This window comes from Bos javanicus, chromosome 20 (assembly GCF_032452875.1).
Source record: "Bos javanicus breed banteng chromosome 20, ARS-OSU_banteng_1.0, whole genome shotgun sequence".
Taxonomy (NCBI): domain Eukaryota; kingdom Metazoa; phylum Chordata; class Mammalia; order Artiodactyla; family Bovidae; genus Bos; species Bos javanicus.
This window is the reverse complement of record NC_083887.1, coordinates 3,014,129-3,041,218: the sequence shown is the minus strand read 5'-3', so window position 1 is coordinate 3,041,218 and position 27,090 is coordinate 3,014,129. Positions and strand designations below refer to the sequence as shown.

General features: G+C 39.4%; 1 protein-coding gene across 1 annotated transcript in view; it reads right to left on the bottom strand.

Annotated features, from left to right (window-relative positions):
* The window catches only part of RANBP17 (RAN binding protein 17), a 365,939-nt gene that overhangs the window by 17,592 nt on the left and 321,257 nt on the right, over window positions 1–27,090 (bottom strand). The window contains exon 25 of the mRNA XM_061393198.1: window positions 13,979–14,145. Within this exon, the coding sequence (XP_061249182.1) occupies window positions 13,979–14,145 (167 nt within the window). The remainder of the gene's footprint in view (window positions 1–13,978; window positions 14,146–27,090) is intronic.

Genomic DNA, 27,090 nt, shown 5'->3' with positions numbered 1-27,090 from the left:
GGGATCAAACCTATGTCTCTTACATCTCCTGTATTGGTAGTTGGGTTCTTTACTACCAGAGCCAGTGGGAAGCCCCAAGTTATATTCCAAGCACTGTTATTTAGTGGCTCTGTCTTTGGGCAAGTTATTTTGTCCCTCTGTTTTGTTATGTTCGTACTTTTTGTCCACATCCCATGGCATGTGGGTCCCTGACTAGGGACCAAACCCGTACCCCCTGCATTGAAAGGTGGAGTCTTAACCACTGGACTGATGGGGATGACTCCATTTCACCTCTCTGAACCAATGCATACTTTATCCATACAGGTACTGTGGGACTGAATTTGTTCATGTATCTATCCCTCTCAAATTAAAAAGTATTCGTATTGGCCCTATCTACCCATTAGTCCATCCTAAAGGAAATCAGTCCTGAATACTCACTGGAAGGACTAATGCTGAAGCTGAAACTCCAATACTTTGGCCACCTGATGCGAAGAGCTGACTCAATGGAAAAGACCCTGATGCTGGGAAAGACTGGAGGCGGGAGGAGAAGGGGACGACAGAGGATGAGATGGTTGGATGGCATCACTGATGCGATGGACATGAGTTTGAGCAAACTCTGGGAGTTGGTGATGGACAGGGAAGCCTGGCGTGCTGCTGTCCATGGGGTTGCAAAGAGTCGGACACAACTGAGTGACTGAACTGAACTGAACCCATTAGGGTTGTTGTGAGAATCCGGAGAGACATTAGGTATGAAGACAATATACACATGGAAAGAGTTACGGAGTTTCTTTTCATTCTTGCCATTGCAAGGTAAGGCTTGGAGCTTACAGAAAGAACAAGTGAGAAAAAGTCAGATTGGACCCATGAGTAAAATCCACATCACACCATGCCCCCATCCAGTCCAGTGAGTCTGGAACTCTCATTCACAGAAAGAACTCTAACAAAAGCAGAACACAGATGGGACTAGGAAGATGCAGGTACTCTGGCTTAAGTCATGGCCTTAAAATCAAATCATCTTGTGAAATGAAGTCTTGGGCTTGGGATTTCTTGGAAAGGATATTTTTCACATTTATAATTATGAACACTAGGGAAATGGACAAGGATGGGAACATTAAAAAGTAGTATCTATGTATTATTTTTCAAAATGAAGCTACTTTTACACATTTATTGAATACCTTCTCTGTGCTAGGTGAGTCTGTACTCATGGGTTCATTCTGCCCTCACAACTTCCGAGTCAAGGGCCCTTTCACTATGCAGATAGTGACTACTGCAGATAAAAGGGGTGACTTCCGGGCCCTACACTAGGCAGTGCAGTCAGGCCTCTCAAGGGCTTGGGACTGGGACAAGCACAGTCTTGTTCTCTCTCAGTCTCTCTCTGTGGGCCTGCCTGGCTTCTGCAGATCCTTCCGTCATGTTGGCGGCTCTTTTCTCTTGCTGCAGACTGGCTACCTCCATGAGCATACGGCAAGGAATGGCTGCCCCACGGCTCTTGAATTTTCAAGTTTTCAATTCAGCTGAGGCTGACCATTATCTTTTAAATGCTAGTTTCTAAATCCAGGGAAGATGAGCCAGTTTGGGTCAAGTGTTTCCCTCTCGTCCAATCAGTACTCAAAGAAAGGAGCCCTTGGCTCAGTCAAGAATTTATGAATGAACGTGTGTGCCTCCCCTTGCTTATCCTACATCCCTCTCAAGCCTGTTTCCAGGCCATTTAAAAGTTATATGGTATAGTGGTTAAGAGCAGAGGTTCTGCTACTTATTCGCTGTGTAGTATTGGGTGAACTGCTAGAGCTGCAATTACAGTATTTTGAACATAAAGTGGAGATAAAAATATACGCCTCACAGAGTAATGAGACAAACAGAAACACACACACACACACTGGAATACATATGTGTATATATGTGTGTGTGTATATTAATATATATATAAAGCACTTAACATAAAAACCAAGCATATATATAAAAAAAAAAACCAAGCATATAATAATTATTTCTACTTCTTTTTCATCATAATCATTAAACTTTTCTTTGAATCTGAGGTTGCCCTTCTATGGTGACCTCTCTGGTTCTAGCAACCCTGCAGTAAATAAGACTTCTGTTACATTATGGAGGAGAAGGCTAAATCTTTAAGGAGTGGGTGTAAAGATTCTTCTGCTTTGGAGTGGAAGGATGTGGAAATAATCCTAACCCAATCTTTTTTGGCCAAGGGAGTCTGCTCCTCTGTGATGCCCATACAAGTTTAGGATCCTTCTGGTGAGCCCTGGGTTGGCCTGGATGTGACACAGTAAGACGACCTCAGGTGTCATCTTCACATGTCATAGAAACACAGCTCAGAGCAGGAAGATTGAACTTGTGTCAAAACTTGGGAGTTACAAATGAAATCCAAAATTTCTTCCATTTGTGAAATATGGATAAATGTTACTACCTGTGCTGTATTCGCATAAAAAAGACAGATGTCATCTGCTATGCTTTCTTTTCCTATGAATTCTTCAAAATACAAAACAAAAGAAAAAATCACTGAGAGTTAGAAGAAAAAGAATCATCCTTTTAGAAATAGATTGTTAAACGTTTTTCCAGAGTTAGTGTCAGTATTTAATCTATGAATTAAGAAATTTTCCTTGGAGAGGCTTTAAAAAAGAATGCATTTCAGTGAACTCTTTTTTGTGTTAATTTACAATAAGAGATAATTGTGCCAATCACTATTAATGGAGGGGCTAAAAACTATCTTGTCTGCCATTTGCCATGCCGAGTGAGAGATCTTACAAAGCATATCTAATAATCACTGGGCTAAACCTGTTTTCCTCATGAAATGCTATCTGCTTTCCATGGGTGTGAAGGAAAAGGAATGGTGGTTGTTCATTTTTTACTACATTTCTGCTATTCTGAGAACATTTGCTGCAGAATACTAGTAAAACTGCGCTAAACTGTAGATAAAAGAACACTGACAGATTGCAGTCACTTCAATTCATAAAGAAAACACTCGGAGCCCCTGGGAATGCCAAATCAAGCCACTGGCACCCAATGACTCTATGTTAAGTCACAAAGTACATCATATTTTTTTCAGTTTAAACACAAAGGCTAATGGATGTGTAACTTATTTATTTCAAATTCTTCTTTGTGAAGCTGGCTCTTCTTTTTTTAGCTCCTTGGAAAACACTGTAATTCCCCTATTCTATAAACACACAAATATAATTGTAAAATGACATCGTTCTGTTTTCATTTAATTACCCCTGAAAATGCTTTCTATTTAATATTCATTACTCAAAAGCTAATTTAAAAGAGAAAGAGATGCGACTTATTCAAAAAGATGTACTGTCATTCATAGCAATAGTTATCTAATATACAGAAGTTAATAAAGCAGATTAATCTGCAAGTCCCCTCAAGCCATTCTTGAGTTTTGGGCAACTGCCTCCTTGACCTTTCACCTTCCCGCTGCGCACCAGCAGCAGGTGCCAGCTGTGCAGCAAGCGCGGCCGGCACTGAACGCACAGTCTGCCCTTACTCTGCTTCTGACCAGCAGCTGACCCTGCAGGAGTGATTGTCTCTGGTGCCGGCCTAAAGGCTACATAAACCAGCAGCAGATAAACAAAAGACTACACACACCAGCTGCCTCGCCTAAGGGTACCATCCTGGGCGGACACCTCCACTCCTTCTCCAGCGTACCAAATCGCTCCTTGTTTGTTTCCATACATGCATTTCACCCTTGTTATTTTGTGCAAGAGGCAGGCATAGGAGAAAACCCCCCAAAACAACGACGACAAAAAAACCCCATCCCTTCCCTCGAACTTGACTTTTGAGTACTCCATGTCAAACTGTGCCATTATGATGCTAATCCAGGCCTGATTTAGCAACTTTAATAAGAGGCTAAACCCTCTTGTAATTAGATAATAAAATTTTATTATGTATTTTAATATTAAAAGTCTTAAAATCAAACTCTTCAAATCATACACTGGTACAGAACTAAGGTACTTAAATATCACAGCCCCAGAAAATGGGAGCTTGAAAAAGCACATTGTGGCTAATTTTTCATTCTCAGAAATGTAAACATGGAATTCCTATGTGGTAGCAGTGAAGCTCCAACACTCTTAATTACGTGCAGGGAAGAATGAATCTATTCAAGTATGAAGCACACTGTACCATTTCCAGCAACAGCATGAGATGGTTTTGACAGTTATTTCTTGGATACAAATTACACAAGTATAAAGCAATCCCCATAATGATTAAACGCGGTTATGTACATAGGAGGATACCAGTGCAAACGGTAACATATTTAAATGGCTTTCCTTCATTAAAAAAATTATATATGATATTAAACCATCAATCACTGCTGAAGCACTGGAGTTTAGACGCATTGTCACTGGTTGAAATAAATGACCTGGAGACAGAATTCTGGCTCACTCAATATGGTGTCTTTGCCGTTGCTTAGTCACCCAACTCTCTGCTGGTTTGGCTACATCTGGTGGATTCTATCCTTTTCAATTAATAAGGCAAGTTACGCTATCAGTGGGTTACATCTTTGAACTGTGCTTAGAGGTAGACAAACACATGTCCTAGAGAAAAAAACAAACCCACAAATGCTCTCTGTTCTGTCAGCCATTTAGAACAATATTTGAAGTAACTTTTTTTAAACCCATGTTTAAAATTTTCCTATGTAATTTCAGCAGTTATTATATAGTATACAACAATATACTCTTAGCATTACTATTTATTTTGTTAAGTAGTAGTTTATAACCATATTAGATTTGATGTCTAAAGTCACTGTCTGCAGACTGCACTTCTAAACATATTTTTTTGGGTTTGCTGTGCAGACATTCACTGACCATCACAAGGCTTCAGGCTCTGCCAGGTGTGAGGTCAAGTATCAGGACAGAGGTGATTTGGGGGAAAAAAGGTACTGTGTAAAGGCAACAGGATTATAAGCAGGTTTCTATTTTAAAATACCATTTTTTGTTACAGGTGAAATAGTCATTCAACAAATATTTCTATAACAAAGATTACACAAAAAAGGCAAAGAAATGGTATATAACAAAGGATTTGGACCAGAATTATCCTTTTAAAGATGAACAGAGAAATGAGTTCAGAGTATCAAAGATAAAAGCCATTTTAATTAAAAATTAGGGTTCTATTTTTAAAATCATTAACTTCAACTTTCTAAACCGATCTTTAGGGATAGTGATCACAAATTCATCATTCTTAAAGAGTTTTAGTGCCTTTTGGACTTTTGCTACCTGGCTATTAACTATATACTTCCGTGCAGCCCTGTTCCTCTTTCAGTTCAGTTCAGTTGCTCAGTCGTGTCCAGCTCTTGGCAAGCCCATGGACTACAGCACAGCAGGCTTCCCTGACCATCACCAACCCCCAGAGCTTGCTCAAACTCACATCTGTCGAGTTGGTGATGCCATCCAACCATCTCATCCTCTGTCGTCCCCTTCTCCTCCTGCCTTCACTCTTTCCCAACATCAGGGTCTTTTCCAATGAGTCAGTTCTTCGTATCAGGCAGTCAAAGTATTGGAGTTTCAGTTTCAGCATTAGTCCTTCCAATGAATATTCAGAACTGATTTCTTTTAGGACGGACTGGTTGGATATCCCTGCAGTCCAAGGGACTCGCAAGAGTCTTCTCCAACACCACACAGTTCAAAAGCATCAATTCTTCAGCACTCAGCCTTCTTTATGGTCCAACTCTCACATCCATACATGACTACTGGAAAAATCATAGCTTTGACTAGATGGACCTTTGTTGGCAAAGTAATATCTCTGTTTTTTAATATGCTCTCTAGGTTGGTCATCGCTTTTCTTTCAAGGAGCAAGTACCTTTTAATTTCATGGCTGCAGTCACCATCTGCAGTGATTTTGGAGCCCCCTAAAATAGTCTCTCACTGTTTCCATTGTTTCCCCATCTATTTGCCTTGAAGTGATGGGACCAGATGCCATGATCTTAGTTTTCTGAAAGTTGAGTTATAAGTCAGCTTTTAAACTCTCCTCTTTCACATTCATTAAGAGGCTCTTTAGTTCCTCTTTGCTTTCTGCCATAAGGGTAGCGTCATCCACATATCTGAGGTTACTGATAATTTTTCCTGGCAATCCTGATTTCAGCTTGTGCTTCATCCAGCCCAGCATTTCACATGATGTCTTCTGCATATAAGTTAAACAAACAGGGTGTCAGTATACAGCCTTGATGTACTCCTTCCCCAATTTGGAACCAGTCTATTGTTCCATGTCCAGTTCTAACTGTTGCTTCCTGACCTGCATACAGGTTTCTCAAGAGGCAGGTCAGGTGGTCTGGTATTCCCATCTCTGTAAGAATTTTCCACAGTTTGTTGATATCCACACAGTCAAAGGCTTTGGTATAGTCAATTAAGAAGTAGATGTTTTTCTGGAACTCTCTTGCTTTTTCTGTGATCCAATGGATGTTGGCAATTTGATCTCTGGTTCCTCTGCCTTTTCTAAATCCAGCTTGAACATCTGGAAGTTCATGGTCCATGGTCCATGTTGAAGTCTGGTTTGGAGAATTTTGAGCATTACTTTGCTAGCGTGTGAAATGAGTGCAATTGTGCGGTAGTTTTGGGATTGAAATAAAAACTGACCTTTTCCAGTCTTGTGGCCACTGATGAGTTTTCCAAATTTGCTGGCATGTTGAGTGCAACACTTTAACAATATCATCTTTTAGGATTTGAAATAGCTCAACTGGAATTCCATCACTCCCACTAGCTTTGTTCATAGTGATGCTTCCTAAGGCCTACTTGACTTCACATTCCAGGATGTCTGGCTCTAGGTAAGTAATCTTACCATCATGGTTATCTGGGTCTTGAAGATCTTTTTGTATAGTTCTTCTGTGTATTCTTTTTTTTTTTTTTCATATTTCTTAATGACAAATTTCTTAAGATTTAATTTGTGCTTCTGTGTATTCTTGCCACCTCATCTTAACGTTCTGCTTTGGTTAGGTCCATACCTTTTCTATTCTTTATTGAGCCCATCTTTGCATGAAATGTTCCCTTGGTATTTCTCATTTTCTTGAAGAGATCTCTAGTCTTTCCTATTTTATTGTTTTCCTCTATTTCTTTGCATTGATCACTGAGGAAGGCTTTCTTATCTCTCCTTGCTATTCTTTGGAACTCTGCATTCAGATGGATGTATCTTTCCTTTTCTCCTTTGCCTTTCACTTCTCTTCTTTTCTCAGCTATTTGTAAGACCTCCTCAGACAACCATTTTGCCTTTTTGCATTTCTTTTTCATGGAGATGTCTTGATCACCACCTCCTGTACAATGTCACGAACCTGCATCCATAGTTCTTCAGGCACTCTGTCTATCAGATCTAATCTCTTGAATCTATTTGTCACTTCTACTGTATAATCGTAAGGGATTTGATTTAGGTAATACCTGAGTGGTCTAGTGTGGTTTTCCCTACTTTCTTTTAAGTCTGAATTTTGCAATAAGGAGTTCATGATCTGAGCCACAGTCAGCTCCCAGTCTGTTCCTCTTAGATACTTTGATTTGATCCTAAGTAATTAGATTACACACACACACACACACACTTGACCAAAGTTAACTTTATTTTTGCCTCAAACTATCTTGCTATTTTGAAAATTAAAAAAATATATATTTGGGGGATGTTAGATGAGTTTAATTGCCCCTTATTGAATGCTTTCTACATGCAAAGATACAACTCAAATGTGAAAAAATTTCCTCTTTAAGTTTCAGTAAAGACCTAAGTATAGGGTCATATATAAAAGCAAAATAATGGCATCTTTTTAAAACAACAAATTTTAAAAGTATGCTTTAAGAATTATTAAAACATCAGAGAGAAGCAAAAATATCACTGTTGCAAGGCCTCATAAGAGGGCTGAGAGAAATGTAAGGGGTCGTGCATGAAGAGATCTTAGTTCTGAAATTCTCTAAGATTACAGAATACAGAGGTGAAAAAAATGGAAGCCAAACATACAGTGTTGGCCTGCAGAGTAATATTATTTTTCAATCAGTGACCAACATTTTTAAAACTAGATTTCTGGCTTCTCCTTGGGAGGGAATCTCTATACATCTGGCAACACTGGGTCTTACCACCTTACAGGGCAACAATTAGCTAGAAGCTGTTTGGAGACTGCCCCCTTTAAACAGGGATGTACACTGAACATAGCTTTCATTACTGTCTACCTCCATCAAGTTTCCTACTTGGCTCTATAGCACCTTAGTCTACGGTACCTTATCTTAACACAGTGAAAAGTAGGAGAGGGATGCTCAAAAGAGTCGTTTCAGATGTGCCAGTGTGAGAGACTTTCAGCAGACCTGCTGGTACTCAGTGGTAGAAGCCTCCTTTAGAGAAGAGAGGCTGCTTACAATCAGAAAGAGGTGAAAAATGGCATTCAATACTGATGAATCAGTGGTAAGAGTCAGGACAGAGCCCAGAGATGTGCAGGCGATGCAAAACACTTGTTGCTTCCCCAGCTTCATCTCATAGCTGCCATACTGATTCCACCCTAGAGAAATCGGGTTAGAGTAAACCTCAAGAGCTGCCCCGGAGGCAGTAAAGGAAAGGAACAAAGGGACATCCTGAGACAGTTATGCTGTCAGACTCTGGCCTTCGCAAGGATACACATCTTACTAACTTGTTCACCTTCCGTGTCTGGCTACAGAATTAATGAGTGGGTGTGGGCATGGAGTAAAAGATGAAGCTCTGCCAGCTCTACCTCAGTGAAGGTGAAGCCACAGGACTTCTCTACACCAGCTGGCAAAGCAACTTCCCTCTGTCTTGCCCACTGTCTCTTTGGGTCACTGCCCATCTGTTTCATTTCAGCTGCAGTGCAAAGTTGGGGTATAAGATGACTGCTCTGAATCATTCTACCTTAAGGATGACCCCTGGGACTTATTGGAAGCTCAACTTGCCTCACTGTAAATGCTTAAAACACACATATTACTTCAAGTTAGAAGCTACCAACAAACTATAGCTTTGTGGTTAAGCTGTATGTGAACTGTGAATGAAACATATCAAGGTAAAATTTTAGTTTTTCCATTTATTGACTACATGATCTTATTGACTACTAGTAACTTAGGAAATTACTTAATCTTTTTATGCCTTAGTTATCTATAAAATGGTGCTCATAATATGACAGCTTCACAGATACTGTGGTGATGGAATCAGACTAACTGCTTATATGTAAAAAGCTTAAGCTTGTCTGAAATATTGGCCAGTATTATTATTTTCCTTGTAATAAATACAAAGTACATACATATATTGCTGTGAAGAAGACCATGATTGCAGCAGCATGTGCAAAAAACAATTTTATTATTCTGATTTTTTTACTTGTCATGCCTAATAACTTATCCCTGGCTTCTCTTTAAATCCATGTTATCCTCTGATCCAGTTGTAAATATTCTTTCTGCATGTTTTTTTTGACATCAATCTGCTGTTATATTTTTGATAATAGCTGCAAATTAACCAGACTGAGCTAGTGGGCCATGAACATACTTTCTAATTAGGATTCACTAGGAATGTCTATAACAACATTAGAAAATTTGGTTAATTTTTTAGGAGCATAAGAGACATGAATATATTTCATCTGCTTAAGTATTTCCCACTGTAAGAGTCTTGCTGAGGTTCTATAGGCCAAAATCTCAACATCAGTTAAATATGTGACTGCACTTTCTCCTACTTAGTATTATGGAATGGAATCTTAAGTATGAAAGATGTCTTGTATAGTATGTCAAAATGTTGAGCAATATCGTTTCAATCTAAACACAGAAATGAAAAAAGAGCAGATGATTTCCCTTCTGCTATAATTCACTTTGGGATGTATGTCACGAAGAGCACTATACAAAAGCAATTTTCATTGATTGACTGACTGATTGAGGAAAAGGGTGACTGTTCTCTCCAGCTTACGTCCCTACTGAAGAATCTGAAGTATGATTCTTATAACTCCTGACAGCTCTTCACAATTTGTAGTTAAATGCTAGGTTAGCACAAAGGGGGAGGGAGGGTGAGAAAGAAAGGATTATAATTAGAACTTTTTCTGGTTTTTAGTACAGCTCACTTGAGTCAGATAGTTAAACAGAAGAGGTTAAGATAAATTCAAACCTAAATGTTCTAATTACTCCATTCAGCCTATTTAAATTTTAGAGAACATAATTGCTAAAAATACACTGTTAATAAGTTAATGGTATAATCGAATAATGGTATAATGGTATATATATATACCATTATATATATATATATATATACACTGACCATTATATAATTCTTGTTCTATTTCTACGTAAGTTGCTACTCTTTCTAGAATATTTAGTTTTAAAAGAAGTTCTGATTTAGAGAAGCATTCAACATCAGTGTCCTATTCTTATAATCTGAAAGAGAATGAGTCACATCTTTGAAATGCCTCTCTAATTTGTATAAAACATGCTCTTTCATTTACCTAATTTGGATAGATCTTTCTTTCACTTTGTGATATAACTAAATGAACGCTGACCTCTGAGTTATATATGCAAATACTTAACACGACCAGGGATAAAATTGAAAACACTTCACACAGAAATCTTACATTCCAGATTATTGTAATAGATCCATGTGTAATCCCTGTTACTACTGACCTGTTCTTCAAATTTTAGTTTATCTTTCTAATGACATAAAATCATGGGGAACTTTTTTTGCTAATATACATAAACTAGGTTTTTCTCAGTTGTTAAGGTAAAGCAATGCTGGTTAGACAATAATTCTTACTTGAAATAGATTCACTTAATTATAATAGATCTTTATTCTAATAATGGACTAAATTTAATGCTTGAAAATTTAGATTTGTTTGCAAAATATGGAAGATGGCTTATTTGGAGAATGTTTTTTTAAAAACACTGAAGATCTAAAGCCATGTAGCAGGTCATAATAAACACATTTTCAGGTGAGAGGCACTTAAAATGTCTTTCCCAAGCAGCTGCATACAAATGGAAAGGCCTATAAGAATGTCAGAAAATCCTTTATGTAGGTTCATGCTTCATTTGCTGTGGAAGCTTGAGGAGATAACTTTTGCAATTTAGAATTGACACTCTTCATGCAATTATGCTTCCAGCAACATAGGTCCAGGTTTGGGGGGGAGGGGAAACAGTTCAAACTAGTAAATAATTGCAGTATCATTGCATCAGTTTAGTTTAAAGAGCTGACAAACTCTCTCTAAACTCTAAGCACAATTAGTCATTAGGGTCTAGTTTTTCAGCACTGTTAAGCAATTTGTAACCCATTCCTTTTAATAGGGTTAGGCATTACTTAACCGACACAGATGCCTTGAAAACCGAAACCTTGAGTTATGAAGCAGCAACCTTGTTCATTACCTTCTCTGATAGGCAAATCATCTATAAAAACAGCATTTAATGGGCAACCAATGAATAATCAATGGCTCACTTTTCATCTGAGTGTGAAAATGAGAATAATCTAATATAAATTCCCTCTGGTAAGAGGCTGAATCTTGGATTCTGCTGCTCTTCAGGGTTGATTTATAAGGTCTTGGAAAGCTGATGTAAACAGATGATCAATGGGACCCATCCTTGCTCATAATAACCCCCAACTGGCCCACTCCCTCTTTTCCAAGTCTATCCCTTCAGGCTATTAGCTCTGTCCAGCTAATTCTTCCCACTACTTCTGCCTGCTGCTTTTACTCTGGCCATCCGTTCAGTCCAGCCGACTCAGAAGTAATTTTATACGCAGCAGAGAGCGGGTGGAATTGATTTTTCACTCAGTGCTCAGTTCCCATCTGAATAATTATCAATTTTACTGCCTCATAAAGGGAAGAGTCAAAATTTCAAATCAATTCAAAAGAGCTTTTGAGACGACAGAAACTGTGCATAAGAATAGAGGTCAAAGTTGTCAGTGACCTAAGGAGATGATGTCAGATACTACTATACCCAATAGCTGACATCAGAGGCACTCAAGATGATATAACCTAGTGCTAATGCAAATCATATTTATGCTGACTACCAGAAACCAGTCATTAATATTTAAAATGCTATCTGAGAGCCTACATTCCAAATAAATAGAATGCATTCCACTGTTAATAAAGATATATCACTACTTAGTCAAATGCTGTAAAGTAAAGGATTACCAAGTATTATTAACACATAGGAATTACTTAAACCAACAAACACAGGATAATTCTAAGTAAAGACAAACATGATTGTCCTTTGCACAACAATATTACTTGTTCTGCACAGTCTGATGGCATTTGTCCAGGACCATGGCCTATTGATTTTTGCTAAAATTTTCTACTCACTTAAAAGTTCCTGCCAAAGTTTATGGGACAATATTACGATCATGGTTGAATACTGGCAGGTGGTAGACTTGTCACTTGCCATGGTGGGGTTGGGGGTGGGCTTGATTCCTGGCCAATCCATGGGTATTTATTTTCTCCACTAGCTGGCTACATGCTTTAATTCTGTGGTTCTCAGCCTTCTCATAAAACACCTGAGCACTATGACACACTCCCAGCAGAACCAATGGCTACTGCAGATGGATGGATGAGGAGAGGTGTATCCAAATCTTGATAGGATGTATATTTTGAAGAAGCATTCTGGCTGAATCTGAGATCTTATCCCTACCAACTAGTTCCCTGAGAATAAATGGTGTAAGTAAGTTGTAAGGACTTCGGTTTTTGAGCCAAACAGACCTTGGTTCACATTCCACTTTCCAGTTGATCTCTCTGTGCTTCAATTTATTCAACTGTAAAATGGGGATGATTATATCCACATTTCATGGTTGTTGTGGAGGTCTAAATGAGGAGACGTCCCTGAAAGTACTCTCCTACTGTCATCACTGTACTAATCCAATAGCATATAATTAGTTACTGGTCTCTCCTTCCCATCTGGCAGGAAAAACTTAAGAAGAGAAATTAATGTCTTCTGGATCTTAACAGCTCTTGCACCTTGTACATAGGAGGTCCTCAATAAAGGAGTTACCTTCCTCCTGTTTAATCACCAACATGTTTTGTAACAATTTCAGGATCATACCAAATAGTTGCAGCCCTTTGCTTATTTATGTAAAATCTTCATCCACACTTTCTTGCCAGGAAATTAACTGGTTAACTGAAACATCACCACAGATAAAGTTTACATAACTTCATTTAAGTATTAGCAAAAAATGACAGCTAGGAAGAAAACCTCTTCTTTGGCTTTCTTATTCATTTTCATCATTTATTTACTCAGACTGACATTTTCTGCTGATTGCAGGCGACTTATTTGCTGGCTAATGACCATGTTAAAGTATTTACATTTGCAAACCACAGACTATTATGGAGATAGTTGGGCAAAATAAGACAACTGGAAGCAGTATAAAGATATCATTTCCCAAATTTAGTAGAATGGGAATATATCATAGTGATGCTATCTCCATAGCAAAATGATATTACTCTCTTTGAAATGTTTCTGGCATATATATTATGTTTATCTTTATGCATGCTGTTACTGTGATTTGTAGAAGTGACTTTTTAAAGAACATTAAACTTAGACCTAATTCATATTAGCTAGTCAGAAAACATTTGAAAATTAACAAGTCGTGGCTTTATCACTTATTATGGTTTTGGGAATATGGCCCCTCTGAACCTTGATTTCTCATCTACAAATGGGGAAAATGACGCAGCAGGTCACCTGGCACAGCCGAGGAGCCCAGCAAATGGCAGTTTCTCAGCACACTAGAGTATTTACAAGGCAAACCTAAGATGACGTTATTAGAGGCTCCAGGAAACAAATAGGAGGTTGACTGTTTCTAGTTCCAGCTTTGACTTTTATTCAGTATTTCTCTCGTCTCTGAAAGTGCTATCCTCTTTCCGAATAATAGCTTCACTGCGTGAGATGCATGAGTTAGAGATTTGCTGAGGGCAGGTAATCCTGAGGCCAACTATCCTACTTACATGGAAAATGCTTCTAGAGGAGAACCAGGAAAGGGTCTTGGCAAGACCAGTTGCTCTAAGGTATTCAGAGACTAAACTGGCTTCGGGAAAACTCTTATCTCTTAAGCTCGGTGAACAACCACTATTTACCTGCTGCAGGACCTCTGGATTTTGCTGCATAAAATGTAATAGTCTCTGACCAGCCTGGGTAGCCTCTCGGCATCGAAGTGATTTCTTGCCCTCTTTTGCTATGTGCTTGAAGAGGTAGGTGACGATGTAGTCTAAACTGGTACAGCAGCTGGAGGAGACGACTGTATCTGTGTGAACAACCAATGAGAATTCACTTGATGACTAACGTGTTTGTTTCATCTCACTCTAATGCCTAAATTAAAAAAAAAAACAATTTCTGGTTTCAAAGCACTTTTATCAAACTGTAAATTCTTTGAGGATTTTTGCTTTGCTTATCTCTTTAAACCCAATATCAACTACAGGTCTTCACAGAGAGACACATTAGTAAGTAAATGATTCCTGGATTGCATTGGACAGAATTTTCCATATGTGACCTTAATGACCTTCTGTTCAATTTAAGTGTCTTTATTAAATATCTACATGGCGCAAAGTGCTCTGCTTCAGGGGAAACTGTAAACTTGGCACAAAGTACTTTGCTTCAGGGAAACCCTCGCCCTTGTGTCAAAGAGACCATGATTAGACATAAGCACTGGAGCACAGTGCTGTGTAGAAATGAGGAGCACACTGCTGTGAATATTTTGAGAGAGATATTGCGTTTGGATGAGGATCAAGGAGGGTTTGGTGGAGGCAGCACCTGAGATGGACTGGGGAAAGTTATTTCAGTTAAACATAAGGAAGGATATTTTTCAGATGGAGAGATTAGCACAGTATACATAATATGGTGAGAAGGTATGGATTTTCAAGACAGAATTTCAACCTAGTTTCAAATTCCATCTTTTCCAGCTACTTGCTGTGTGTTATTGTGAAGGAGCCAATTAAGCTTTCTCATCATTTGTAAAATATGTTGCAGAGCTGAATGAGGAGAAAAATAACTAGAAATTCTCACAGTAAAAATAACTGATATTTATTGAGAGCTTACTATGTTTAATTAACAACATGAGTACCTAGAGGGTATTATGCTAAGTGAAATAAGTCAGACAGAGAAAGCTAAATACCATGAGTTCACTTATATGTGAAACCTAAAGGGAAAGAAACCAAATGAACAAACATGACGAAAGAGATACAGAGAGCCAGCAGGCGGCTGCCAGAGGAGAGGGCGCGGGAGGAACGAGAGAAACAGGCGAGGGAGAGTAAGGGGCACAAACTTTGAGTAAAAAAATGAGGCTCGGGTACAAACTGTACAGTGTGGGGAACACAGCCAATAATATCTGGGTAGACTGACAGATGGTAACTAGATTCCTCAGCATTTTACCACCATGTAATGTTTAGAAATATTGAATGACTATGTTGGGCACCAGACACTCTTTACAAACAAAAACAAACTCACAGAAGAAGAAATCAGATCTGTGGTTCTCAGAGGTGGCTGGGCAGCAGGAGGGGGAACTGGATGAAGGTGGTCAAGCGGTATAAATGACACTGCTGTGTATTATATATAAAAGTTAGAGTATATCCTATGAATACCCATCACAAGGATGAGCATTCTTATATTTTTAACTATATGTGATGATAAATGTGATAAATGATAGATGATAAATATCAAACTTATCGTGGTAATCATTTTGGGATGTATATAAGTCAAATCATTATGTTATACACCTTAAATGTGTACAGTGTCAACTATATCTCAAAAAAACTGGAAGGAGAAAAATATGGTAGTTCTTACTAATTTCAGAGTAGGACTTATGGTTTGAGTAAATGAATGTGTAGAAGAATCATAAGAGAGTAGGCTGACAAAATAGTTTGGGATCTTCCTTGAGGGTATCCAGCAGTGAGTCACACATTTACACATAATCTGAAAGGCAACAGAGGTGTTAGTGAAGGTTTATATTTTTTTGGCAAGTAAGTGTCACTATTTAACTTATATGCAGAGTACATCATGAGAAACGCTGGGCTGGAGGAAGCACAAACCGGAATCAAGATTGCTGGGAGAAATATCAATAACCTCAGATATGCAGATGACACCACCCTTATGGCAGAAAGTGAAGAGGAACCAAAAGGGCTCTTGATGAAAGTGAAAGAGGAGAGTGAAAAAGTTGGCTTAGAGCTCAACATTCAGAAAACTAAGATCATGGCATCTAGTCCCATCACTTCATGGGAAATAGATGGGGAAACAGTGGAAACAGTGTCAGAATTTATTTTTTGGGGCTCCAAAATCACTGCAGATAGTGATTGCAGCCATGAAATTAAAAGACGCTTGCTCCTTGGAAGGAAAGTTATGACCAACCTAGATAGCATATTCAAAAGCAGAGACATTACTTTGCCAACAAAGGTCCATCTAGTCAAGGCTATGGTTTTTCCAGTGGTCACGTATGGATGTGAGTGTTGGACTGTGAAGAAAGCTGAGCACCGAAGAATTGATGCTTTTGAACTGCAGTGTTGGAGAAGACTCTTGAGAGTCCCTTGGACTGCCAGGAGGTCCAACCAGTCTATCCTAAAGGGATCAGTCCTAGGTGTTCATTGGAAGGACTGATGCTAAAGCTGAAACTCCAATACTTTGGCCACCTCATGCAAAGAGTTGACTCATTGGAAAAGACTCTGATGCTGGGAGGGATTGGGGGCAGGAGGAGAAGGGGACGACAGAGGATGAGATGGCTGGATGGCATCACTGACTTGATGGACGTGAGTCTGAGTAAACTCCAGGAGTTGGTGATGGACAGGGAGGCCTGGCGTGCTGCGATTCATGCGGTTGCAAGGAGTCGGACATGACTGAGCGACTGAACTGAACTGAACTGAACTGCTGCTGCTACTGCTGCTAAGTTGCTTCAGTCATGTCTGACTCTGTGCGACACCTCAGATGGCAGCCCACAAGGCTCCCCTGTCGCTAGGATTCTCCAGGCCAGAACACTGGAATGGGTTGCCATTTCCTTCTCCAATGCATGAAAGTGAAAAGTGAAAGTGAAGTCACTCAGTCCTGTCCGACTCATAGCGACCCCATGGACTGTGGCCCACCAGGCTCCTCCGTCCATGGGATTTTTCCAGGCAAGAGTGCTGGAGTGCGGTGCCATTGCCTTCTCCCGAACTGAACTGAAGTGTCACTAAATAACACCAAATAACATGTACAGCAAATAACATTTCATATACCTCTAACAACCACCTCTGTATATATATATTTTTTGCAAGTGACACTGCTGCTGCTGCTGCTAAGTCGCTTCAGTCGTGTCTGACTCTGTGCGACCCCACAGACGGCAGCCCACGAGGCTCCCCTGTCCCTGGGATTCTCCAGGCAAGAACACTGGAGTGGGCCGCCATTTCCTTCTCCAATGCATGAAAGTGAAAAGTGAAAGTGAAGTCGCTCAGTCGTTAGTGATCCCATGGACTGCAGCCTACCAGGCTCCTCTGCCCATAGGATTTTCTAGGCAAAAGTACTGGAGTGGGGTGCCATTATGTACACTAAATACCATTTCATATACCTCTAACAACCACCTCTGTATATATATATTTTTTGGCAAGTGACACTAAATAACATTTCATATACTCTAACAACCACTTCTGTATATAGTAGGTACTGTTATTTGCATTTTTCTAATGAGAAAAATGAAGCTCAGAGATAGCTTATCCAAAGGTCATGGTTTTGATTTAGAGCAAGACGCTGCCCAAATTTTTTTTTGGCTAATAGTAATGTATGGACACAATTCTGGGGAGTTTGTGATTAGTAACAAAAACAGCAAGACAAACAATTAAAAACATGATGGGCCTCAAAAAAATGGTAAATATAGTAGATTCAGAATAGAAGTAGATTGGGAGAGTAGGGCTGGAAGTAGCAGATTATAAACTCCTAAGGCATTAGTTACTTTCTTATTCATTTTACTCATCTCTAAAATTCTGAGACACATGTGTGCTTTTCACAGATGAGAAGTGAGACATCAGTTGATTTAACTAAAGAATGGGTAGCAGTAGTACTTGGTCGTGTCCAACTCTGCAACCCCTCAGACTGTAGCCCACCAGGGTCCTCTGTCCATGGAATTCTCCAGGCAAGAATACTGGAGTGGGTTGCTATGCCCTTCTCCAAAGAATGGGTAGACAAAGCTACTCTGAGAAAGCTTTTTGTTTTTAGGTCTTGAGTTCTGTTTAGTAATAATACTAGAATCAATGTAACACTACAGTGTAAAAATTCTTTCACATACATTGTTTTAAGTGAAATGACATAGTAAATAGAGGTAAGTTTGGGGGCAAGTTCTGAAATATAGACAGAAGTACACATTTCAAATAGGACAATGATAGCTGATACAGAATCATGAGGGGTGAATGAAGGTCTAAAAGATGGGCATGGACTATAATTTTGGGAAGCTATGGAGCTATAGGCTTTTAAGAAAGGAGTTTTTATTTCCTCCTATAGTTATGGCATTTGATTGATTGTTTTTCTCTCCCCACTAACTGGGTTACTTTGCAGAAAAGGAAGTTTGGTTTTATTAATATAACCCTGGGAAGTAGTATATAATGTAGTAGAAAATTTTTAGGCCTAAAAGTCAGGCACAGACTTGTTGAACCTGTTTGCTTTTCTCTTTTCCTTCATATTTCTGCCTTTTGAAGTCCCAATCGTGAAAGTAAATGGATTAAGTAACTTAACATCTACAAAAGGAAGCAAGCAGGAAATAGATTTGCTTCCCCTCACCGGTGGAGAGCGATACGCTATCAATCATACAAAAATTATCAAGACTTCACATAGATTTGGTGACCACATGCCATGCAGGTTGCATTAAAAGGTTCCAATCTACTGAGTCAGCTATGAAAAAGCCAGGTAAACACTTCAGACATGAAGGCTGGGGCATATATCCATGCAATAAAAGAAAGAAGAAGAGCTTCCATTATGGCTGATTTATTGTTGGGGGCTTTGAAAAGGATAAATGATTTCAGGGTAGATTGAAAAGTGTGGAATCATAAGGACCATGGACCATTTTATCAAAGAAAGAATGAACAGTGCTGAGGATTATGTATTATTATTGGTCTTCTTTATTTGCAGCTGAAGCTGTTGTGTGAGATTCAAATAATGAAACTCTCATGAAATACAAGAATGGGCAGACGTCATGAATTTTCATATTTCGTCCTAGCTCTTGGTGTTTATAATCCATGATTTAGGCAATTTTGGACAGAATTTTTAAGCCCGACAGGCACTTTGTCCTCTCCAGCAACTTGCTGTCTAGTGCTGAAACCACCACAGGCCCCTTCTCTTTTGCAACTGGCTGCCACAGGAAGAACAGGCATCAGCAGCAGCCCTCCTGATCACCAAGGCCTACCGCAGGGAGCTGCTCTGAAAAGTTAACTAACTCTATAGGAAAGAGTTGCTTAACTGAGAGTCGGAAGAATGATAATGGGGTTGAACTGAAATTTGCCTTTGACTCAAAATTTCTCATCATAGCAGAGCGGGATATGAAGTGAAGTGAAGTGAAGTCGCTCAGTTGTGTCTGACTCTTTCAACCCTGTGGACTGTAGCCCACCATGCTCCTCCATCCATGGGATTCTCCAGGCAAGAATACTGGAGTGGGTTGCCATTTCCTTCTCCAGGGGATCTTCCCAACCCAGGGATTGAACCTGGGTCTCCCGCATTGTAGGCAGACACTTTACCATCTGAGCCACCAGGGAAAATATGGTGTGAGAGGCAAATTCAAAAACAAAAGGTCTACTTCGGTGATGCAGCAGTTTAGAGTTGACTCCACCTTCTAGACTGACGACTGAAGATTCAATTTGACTATATGAAGATTCAATTTCACCTCTGTAAAACGTGCTTACTACCACCTACTTTGTTTTGAGAAATTAAAGATTAGAGAGAGAAAGTGTGTAAAGTCTGTAACATAGTACCCAACTCGAGTAGTTCTCCCTTTTCACTCCCCCTTTATTTTCCTGGCTATTTCAACTCCTGAAACACCAAGCCTGTCATTCGATTTAGCTAATCTGTATCTTTCTTCTCTTTTTAGCATGTTTTTGGTGAGAGAGACTAAAGAACAAGGCCTCTAAGTTTCTAAACATTCTCGGAATGCTTTACTTCTTTATTACATTTATAACATTAACTCCAACTCAAGAACATGCTCGTAACAACATATATTCTTTATTAATAATGAACATTTTAATAATAATCAACTTGATTAAGGTAATTTCTGATGGTTTCTAGTTGGTTTTCGCTTGCCCCCACCTTTTCCTGTTTTGCCTTCTGTGCCATCTTTTGCTTTCTTGGAATGCAACCTCATCCCTGTCACAGCTCATCTTCAGAGGCTTTCCCTGATCACTTCTAAAAAAGCCATAGAATCTTTCCCTATTCACTATTTTAAGTCTTGTTTAGCACTTATGATGATTTGATATTTTACATGTGTGTGTTTACTGTTCTCCCTGATCCCTAGAATATAAACTTCACGTTAGCAGAGACCTTGCCTATCTTATTCTTTTCAGTACTATCAGGCTCTAGAATGGAGCCTGGCACATAGCATGTGCACAGTCGATATTTATTAAATGAATGAGTTGAGAGCCATTATTAAGAGTGGACTTTTGTAAGCCCTGTGCTGGCCTCTATATGTAAGAGTATGGGGGTAGGTAATGGTGGTTTCCCCCGCAGCCAGTCTCTCCCAGCAGGAAGCTTCCATAAGCCTCCTATACTTCTCCATCAGAGGGCAGACAGAATGAAGACCACAATCACAGAAAACTAACCAAACTGATCACACGGACCACATCCTTGTCTAACTCAATGACACTGTGAGCCATGCTGTGTAGGGCCACCCAAGACGGACAGGTCATAGTGGAGAGTTCTGACAAAACATGGTCCGCTGGAGACGGGAATGGCAAACCACTTCAGTTTTCTTGCCTTGAGAACATCATGAACAGTATAAAAAGGCAAAAAACCAGGACACTGAAAGATGAACTCCCCAGCATATAGGTGCCCAAATATGCTACTGGAGAAGAGCAGAGAAATAACTCCAGAAAGAATGAAGAGACGGAGCCAAAGAGAAAACAACACCTAGTTGTGGATGTGATTGATGACGGAAGTAAAGTCCGATGCTGTGAAGAGCAATACTGCATAGGAACCTGGAATGGTAGGTCCAAGAATCAAGGTAAATTGGAAGTGATCAAACAGGAGATGGCAAGAGTGAACATCGGAATTTTAGGAATCAGTGAACTAAAATGGAGTGGAATGGGTGAATTTAATTCTGATGACCATTGTATCTACTACGGTGGGCAAGAATCCCTTAGAAGAAATGGAGCAGCCCTCATAGTCAACAGAGTCGGAAATGCAGTACTTGGGTGCAATCTCAAAAATGACAGAATGATCTCTGTTCGTTTCCAAGGCAAAACATTCAATATCACAGTAATGCAAGCCTATGCCCCAAGAACTAATGCTGAAGAAGTTGAAGTTGAATGGTTCTATGAAGGCCTACAAGGCCTTTTAGAGCTAACACCAAAAAAAGGTGTCCTTTTCATCATCGGGGACTGGAACACAAAAGTAGTAAGTCAGGAAATACCTGGAGTAACACGCAAGTTTGGCCTTGGAGTACAAAATGAAGCAGGGCAAAAGCTAACAGAGTTTTGCCAAGAGAACGCACTGGTCATAGCAAACACCCCTTTCCCACAACACAAGAGACAACTCTACACAAGGACATCACCAAAAGGTCAATACCGAAATCAGACTGATTATATTCTTTGCAGCCGAAGATGGAGAAACTCTATACGGTCAGGAAAAACAAGACTGGGAGCTGATGGTGGCTCAGATCATGAACTCCTTATTGCAAAATTCAGACTTAAATTGAAGAAAGTAGGGAAAACCACACTAGACCATTCACGTATTACCTAATCAAATCCCTTGTGATTATACAGTGGAAGTGACAGATAGACTCAAGGGATTAGATCTGATAGACAGAGTGCCTAAAGAACTATGGATGGAGGTTCGTGACATTGTACTGGAGGTGGTGATCAAGACATCTCCAAGAAAAAGAAATGCAAAAAGGCAAAATGGTTGTCTGAGGAGGCCTTACAAATAGCTGAAAAAAGAAGAGAAGTGAAAGGCAAAGGAGAAAAGGAAAGATATACCCATCTGAATGCAGAGTTCCAAAGAATAGCAAAGAGAGATAAGAAAGCCTTCCTACGTGATTAACGCAAAGAAATGGAGGAAAACAATAAAATGGGAAAGACTAGAGATCTCTTCAAGAAAATTAGAGATACCAAGGGAACATTTCATGCAAAGATGGGCACAGTGAAGGACCAAAATGGTATGGACCTAACAGAAGCAGAACATTAAGATGAGGTGGCAAGAATACACAGAAGAACTGTACAAAAAAGATCTTCATGACCTAGCTAACCATGATGGTGTGATCACTCACCTAGAGCCAGACATCCAGGAATGTGAAGTCAAGTGGGCCTTAGAAAGCATCACTACGAACAAAGCTAGTGGAGAGGATGGAATTCCAGTTGAGCTATTTCAAATTCTAATGATGTTAAAATGTTACACTCAACATGCCAGCAAATTTGGAAAACTCAGCAGTGGCCACAGGACTGGAAAAGGTCAGTTTTCATTCCAATCCCAAAGAAATGCAATGCTAAAGAATGTTCAAACTACCACACAATTACATTCAAGTTACACGATAGCAAAGTAATGCTGAAAATTCTCCAAGTGAGGCTTCAACAATACGTGAACTGTGAACTTCCAGATGTTCAAGCTGGATTTAGAAAAGGCAGAGGAACCCGAGATCAAATTGCCAACATCCATTGGATCACAGAAAAAGCAAGAGAGTTCCAGAAAAACATCTACTTCTGCTTTATTGACTATACCAAAACCTTTGATTGTGTGGATCAAAACAAACTGTGGAAAATTCAATAGACAGGAATACCAGAGCACCTTACCTGCTTCCTGAGAAATCTGTATGCAGGTCAAGAAGCAACAGTTAGAACCAGACATGGAACAACAGATTTGTTCCAAATTGGGAAAGGAGTATGTCAAAGCTGTATACTGACACCCTGCTTACTTAAATTATATGCAGAGCACATCATGTGAAATGCTGGGCTGGATGAAGCACAAGCTGGAATCAAGATTTCCGGGAGAAATATCAATAACCTCAGATATGCAGATGATACCACCCTTATGGTAGAAAGTGAAGAGGAACTAAAGAGCCTTTTGATGAAAATGAAAGAGGAGAGTGAAAAAGTTGGCTTAAAACTCAACATTCAAAAAACTAAGATCATGGCATCTGGTCCCATCACTTCAAGGCAAATAAATGGGGAAGCAATGGAAACAGCAGACTTTCTTTTCTTTGGCTCCAAAATCACTGCAGATGATGACTGCAGCCATGAAATTAAAAGGTGCTTGCTCCTTGGAAGAAAAGCTATGACCAACCTAGAAAGCATATTAAAAAGCAGAGACATTACTTTGCCAACAAAGGTCCATCTAGTCAAAGCCATGGTTTTTCCAATAGTCAAGTATGAATGTGAGAGTTGGATCACAAATAAAGCTGAGCGCTGAAGAATTGATGCTTTTGAACTGTGGTACTGGAGAAGACTCTTGAGGGTCCCTTGGACAGCGGGGAGATCCAACCAGTCCATCCTAAAAGAAATCAGTTCTGAATATTCAATGGAAGGACTGATGCCGAAACGGAAATTCCAATACTTTGGCCATCTGATACAAAGAACTGATTCATTGGAAAAGACCCTGATGCTGGATTGAAGGCAGGAGGAGAAGGGGACGACAGAGGAGGAGATGGTTGGATGGCATCACCGACTCAATGGACATGAGTTTGAGTAAGCTCCAGGAGTTGGTGATGGACAGGGAAGTCTGGTGTGCTGCAGTCTATGGGGTTGCAAAAAGTTGGACACGATTGAGCAACTGAATTGGACTGAACTGAATAGTGGTGGTGGATGGGCAATTTAAAACAGGAAAAATATAATCACTTTTGTCATTTATCTTTCTCTCTTCCCATATGAGAGCTGGCCCCAAACTAAGAATGCTAGTGAATGATTAAGAAAAAAATTTAATACCATGTCAAGCATTTTAGGCAAGTCACTATTCTATCACTGGTTCAACTGTTTTGTACCTCCCTCTCATTTTTCTCACTGAGGCTACAGTGGAACTGAAGTTTGCTTATAACTCAAATAATACCTGTAAATGTCTTTTTGAACATTTTTCACTGTTGGAAAAGAAGAAACACAAGTAATTACTTTCAACAGTCTAATCCTCTTTCTTGAAGACAGAGGGCACAATTCACCTGCCAAACTGTGACCTGTATCAGGCGGACCCAGCAGGGTGGTAAGGTGAAGAGCAATGGGTTTTAAAGACTCCTAGAGCAGGCAGTTACTAGTTGTATGACCTTAGGCAAGTTGTTTTACCTCTCTGGGCAGCAGCTTACTCATCTGTATAGTGAAAACAATATTACCTAATTAATTCATTCAATATATACTTATTGAGCACTTACTATATGTTAGTAACTGGGAAAAAAGTAGTGATCAACACAGTCAAGGAGGAAGCTTACAACAAATAGGAAATAAGGACAAACAATACTATTAACATCTCTGATCTAGTTTTAGTATGCAGAGTGCTTCTAAGAATGAAATGAATGAAGAACACATATGAAAATACTTATGACTGCATCATGTACAGAGTCCACGTCTATGCTCAGTACATTCGTAAGTGGCAGCGCTGGAACTTAAATTCAAGTTCAGTATTCCCTCCATTATGCCACTTTGTCAAGATTCCTTTGAGAGACTTGTTAAAATGCAGATTTCAGGCTGAAGATCACAGTTTGTGAGTACAACATAGCCATCTGCAAGTAATTCAAAACCTTCAAGTACTGCTATGAGATGAGATAAAAGAATGTTAAGACAAACTGTAATAAAAAAAGACAAGACTTCAGTTTCTGTCCATGAAGGATTAACTGCTATGAGAATTTTTTCCTTCTGCCATAAACAACTAGAAAACAGGACAAAATATATGAAACAACATTTTTCAATTACAGCACAAGAAGCAGTATAGGACTATTAAACCAGAGAGGAGGGAGACAAATGAGGTAATACCTACACAACTGCTCAAGCCTATTGCCCAAAGCAGCTTCCAGGCTGCTGGCCAGGAAAGGGGAACCCAAACAAAGCCAAGTGGTCTCAGTGAGTTGAATCTGGGGAGGCTGAGGCAGCTGGAACTTCTGCGACTGAGTATCAGAGAGTGGGAACTATGTGAGAAGAGAGCTCTGAAGATCTGTAGAGGAGTTCTCTCCAGTCTTTGAACAATGTAACAGAGACACATAACACGTGTAATTGGAGTTCCAGAAGGAATAGAGACAGAGAGAGAGGTAGACTGTAATTATTTGAATGCAAACTGATTACATCATTTGATGGTGTAGATTATAAACCTTAGAGTACCACTAAAAATTAAGAAGTATGGCTAATAAGCTCATAGGGGATATAGAATGGAGTCATAAAAAACATTTAATTAATCCAAACTAAAATAAGGGAGGAAAAAGAGACAAAGCAAGAAAAAACAAATAGCAGTATTGTAGATTTAAACTCAAATATACTGGTAGTTATATTACATGTTAATGGCTGAAACACTTTATTAATAGAAGGCAGAGATAGTCAGATTTCATATAAAAATATGACCCAACTATATGCTATATGTTAGGCAAATATGTCCATATCCTAATCCCTGAAACTTGTGAATGTGTTAGGTTACACAGCAGAGAATAAAGTTGCAGATGGGTTAAGGTTGCTAGTCAGTTGAACTAAAAATAGGGGGATTATCCCTGATTATATGGGTAGCTGCTGCTGCTAAGTCACTTCAGTCGTGTCCGACTCTGTGGATCCCCACAGACGGCAGCCCACCAGGCCCCGCCGTCCCTGGGATTCTCCAGGCAAGAACATTGGAGTGGGTCACCATTTCTTCCTCCAATGCATGAAAGTGAAAAGTGAAAGTGAAGTCGCTCAGTCGTTAGTGATCCCATGGACTGCAGCCTACCAGGCTCCTCCGTCCATGGGATTTTCCAGGCAAGAGTACTGGAGTGGGATGCCATTGCCTTCTCCCGATTATATGGGTAGGCCCAAGGTAATTCCAAGGGTCCTTGAAAGTGAAAGAGAGGCAGAAGACATCAGAATCAACTGGAGACGCACCTGTGGGAGAATGCTCAGATATTCAGTGCTGCTGGCTTTGCAGACGGAGGACAGGAGCCAGGACAAGGCATGCAGGCAATCTCTAGAGGCTGAAGAAGGCAGGAAACAGCTCTGCTGACACTTTGATTTTAGTCTGGTGAGACCCACGCCAGATTTATGAAGTAAAGAACTACAGAACAAATTTATGTTGTTTTAAGTCATCAGGTTTGTAAAAAGGTGTTGCAACAGAAAATACCTCATGTCGATAAGAAACCAACTTTAAATACAGAGACACACAGAAAGATTAAAAGTGAAATGATGGAAAAAGAGGCTAACTGTAATCAAAAGAATGCTGGAGAGGCTAGTAATACCAGACAAAGTAGATTTCTGAGGAAAGAATATTGCCAGAAATAAACTGTGTCATTTCATAAGGATAAAGGGGTAAATTAATCAAGGGGACATAACAATCCTAAATATATATACACGCACTTGATAACAGAGCTTCAAAATACTTCATACAAAAACTGATAGCAGTAAAAGGAGAAATGGACAAATTGATAATTATGGTTAGAGGCTTTAGCACTTATCTTTTGGTAACTCAAAGGACAAGTAGAAAACAGACAAACAGACAAAAAAATAACCGGTAAAAATACAGAAAATGTGAACATTATCAAGCAATTAGATCTGACGGTTAGAGAACATTCTTCCCAACAACAATGGAATACACACCCATTTCAAGTGCTCCTGAAACATTCACTGTACTTTGGACCATAAAAAAGATCCAATAACAACAACTGAGTATATTCTATGACTAAAATAAAATTAAACTAGAATTAATAACAGAACTATCAGAAATTAAACAATGTGCTTCTAAGTAATACCTCATTGGTAAAAGAAGAAATCACTAGGGTAATTAGAAAATACTTTTAACTGAATAGAAAAAGTCCCCAAATAAATAAAAATTTTATGAGCAATAGCCACAGCAGTGCTTAAAGCACTAGATCTGTATATGAGAAAAGAAAAAAGGT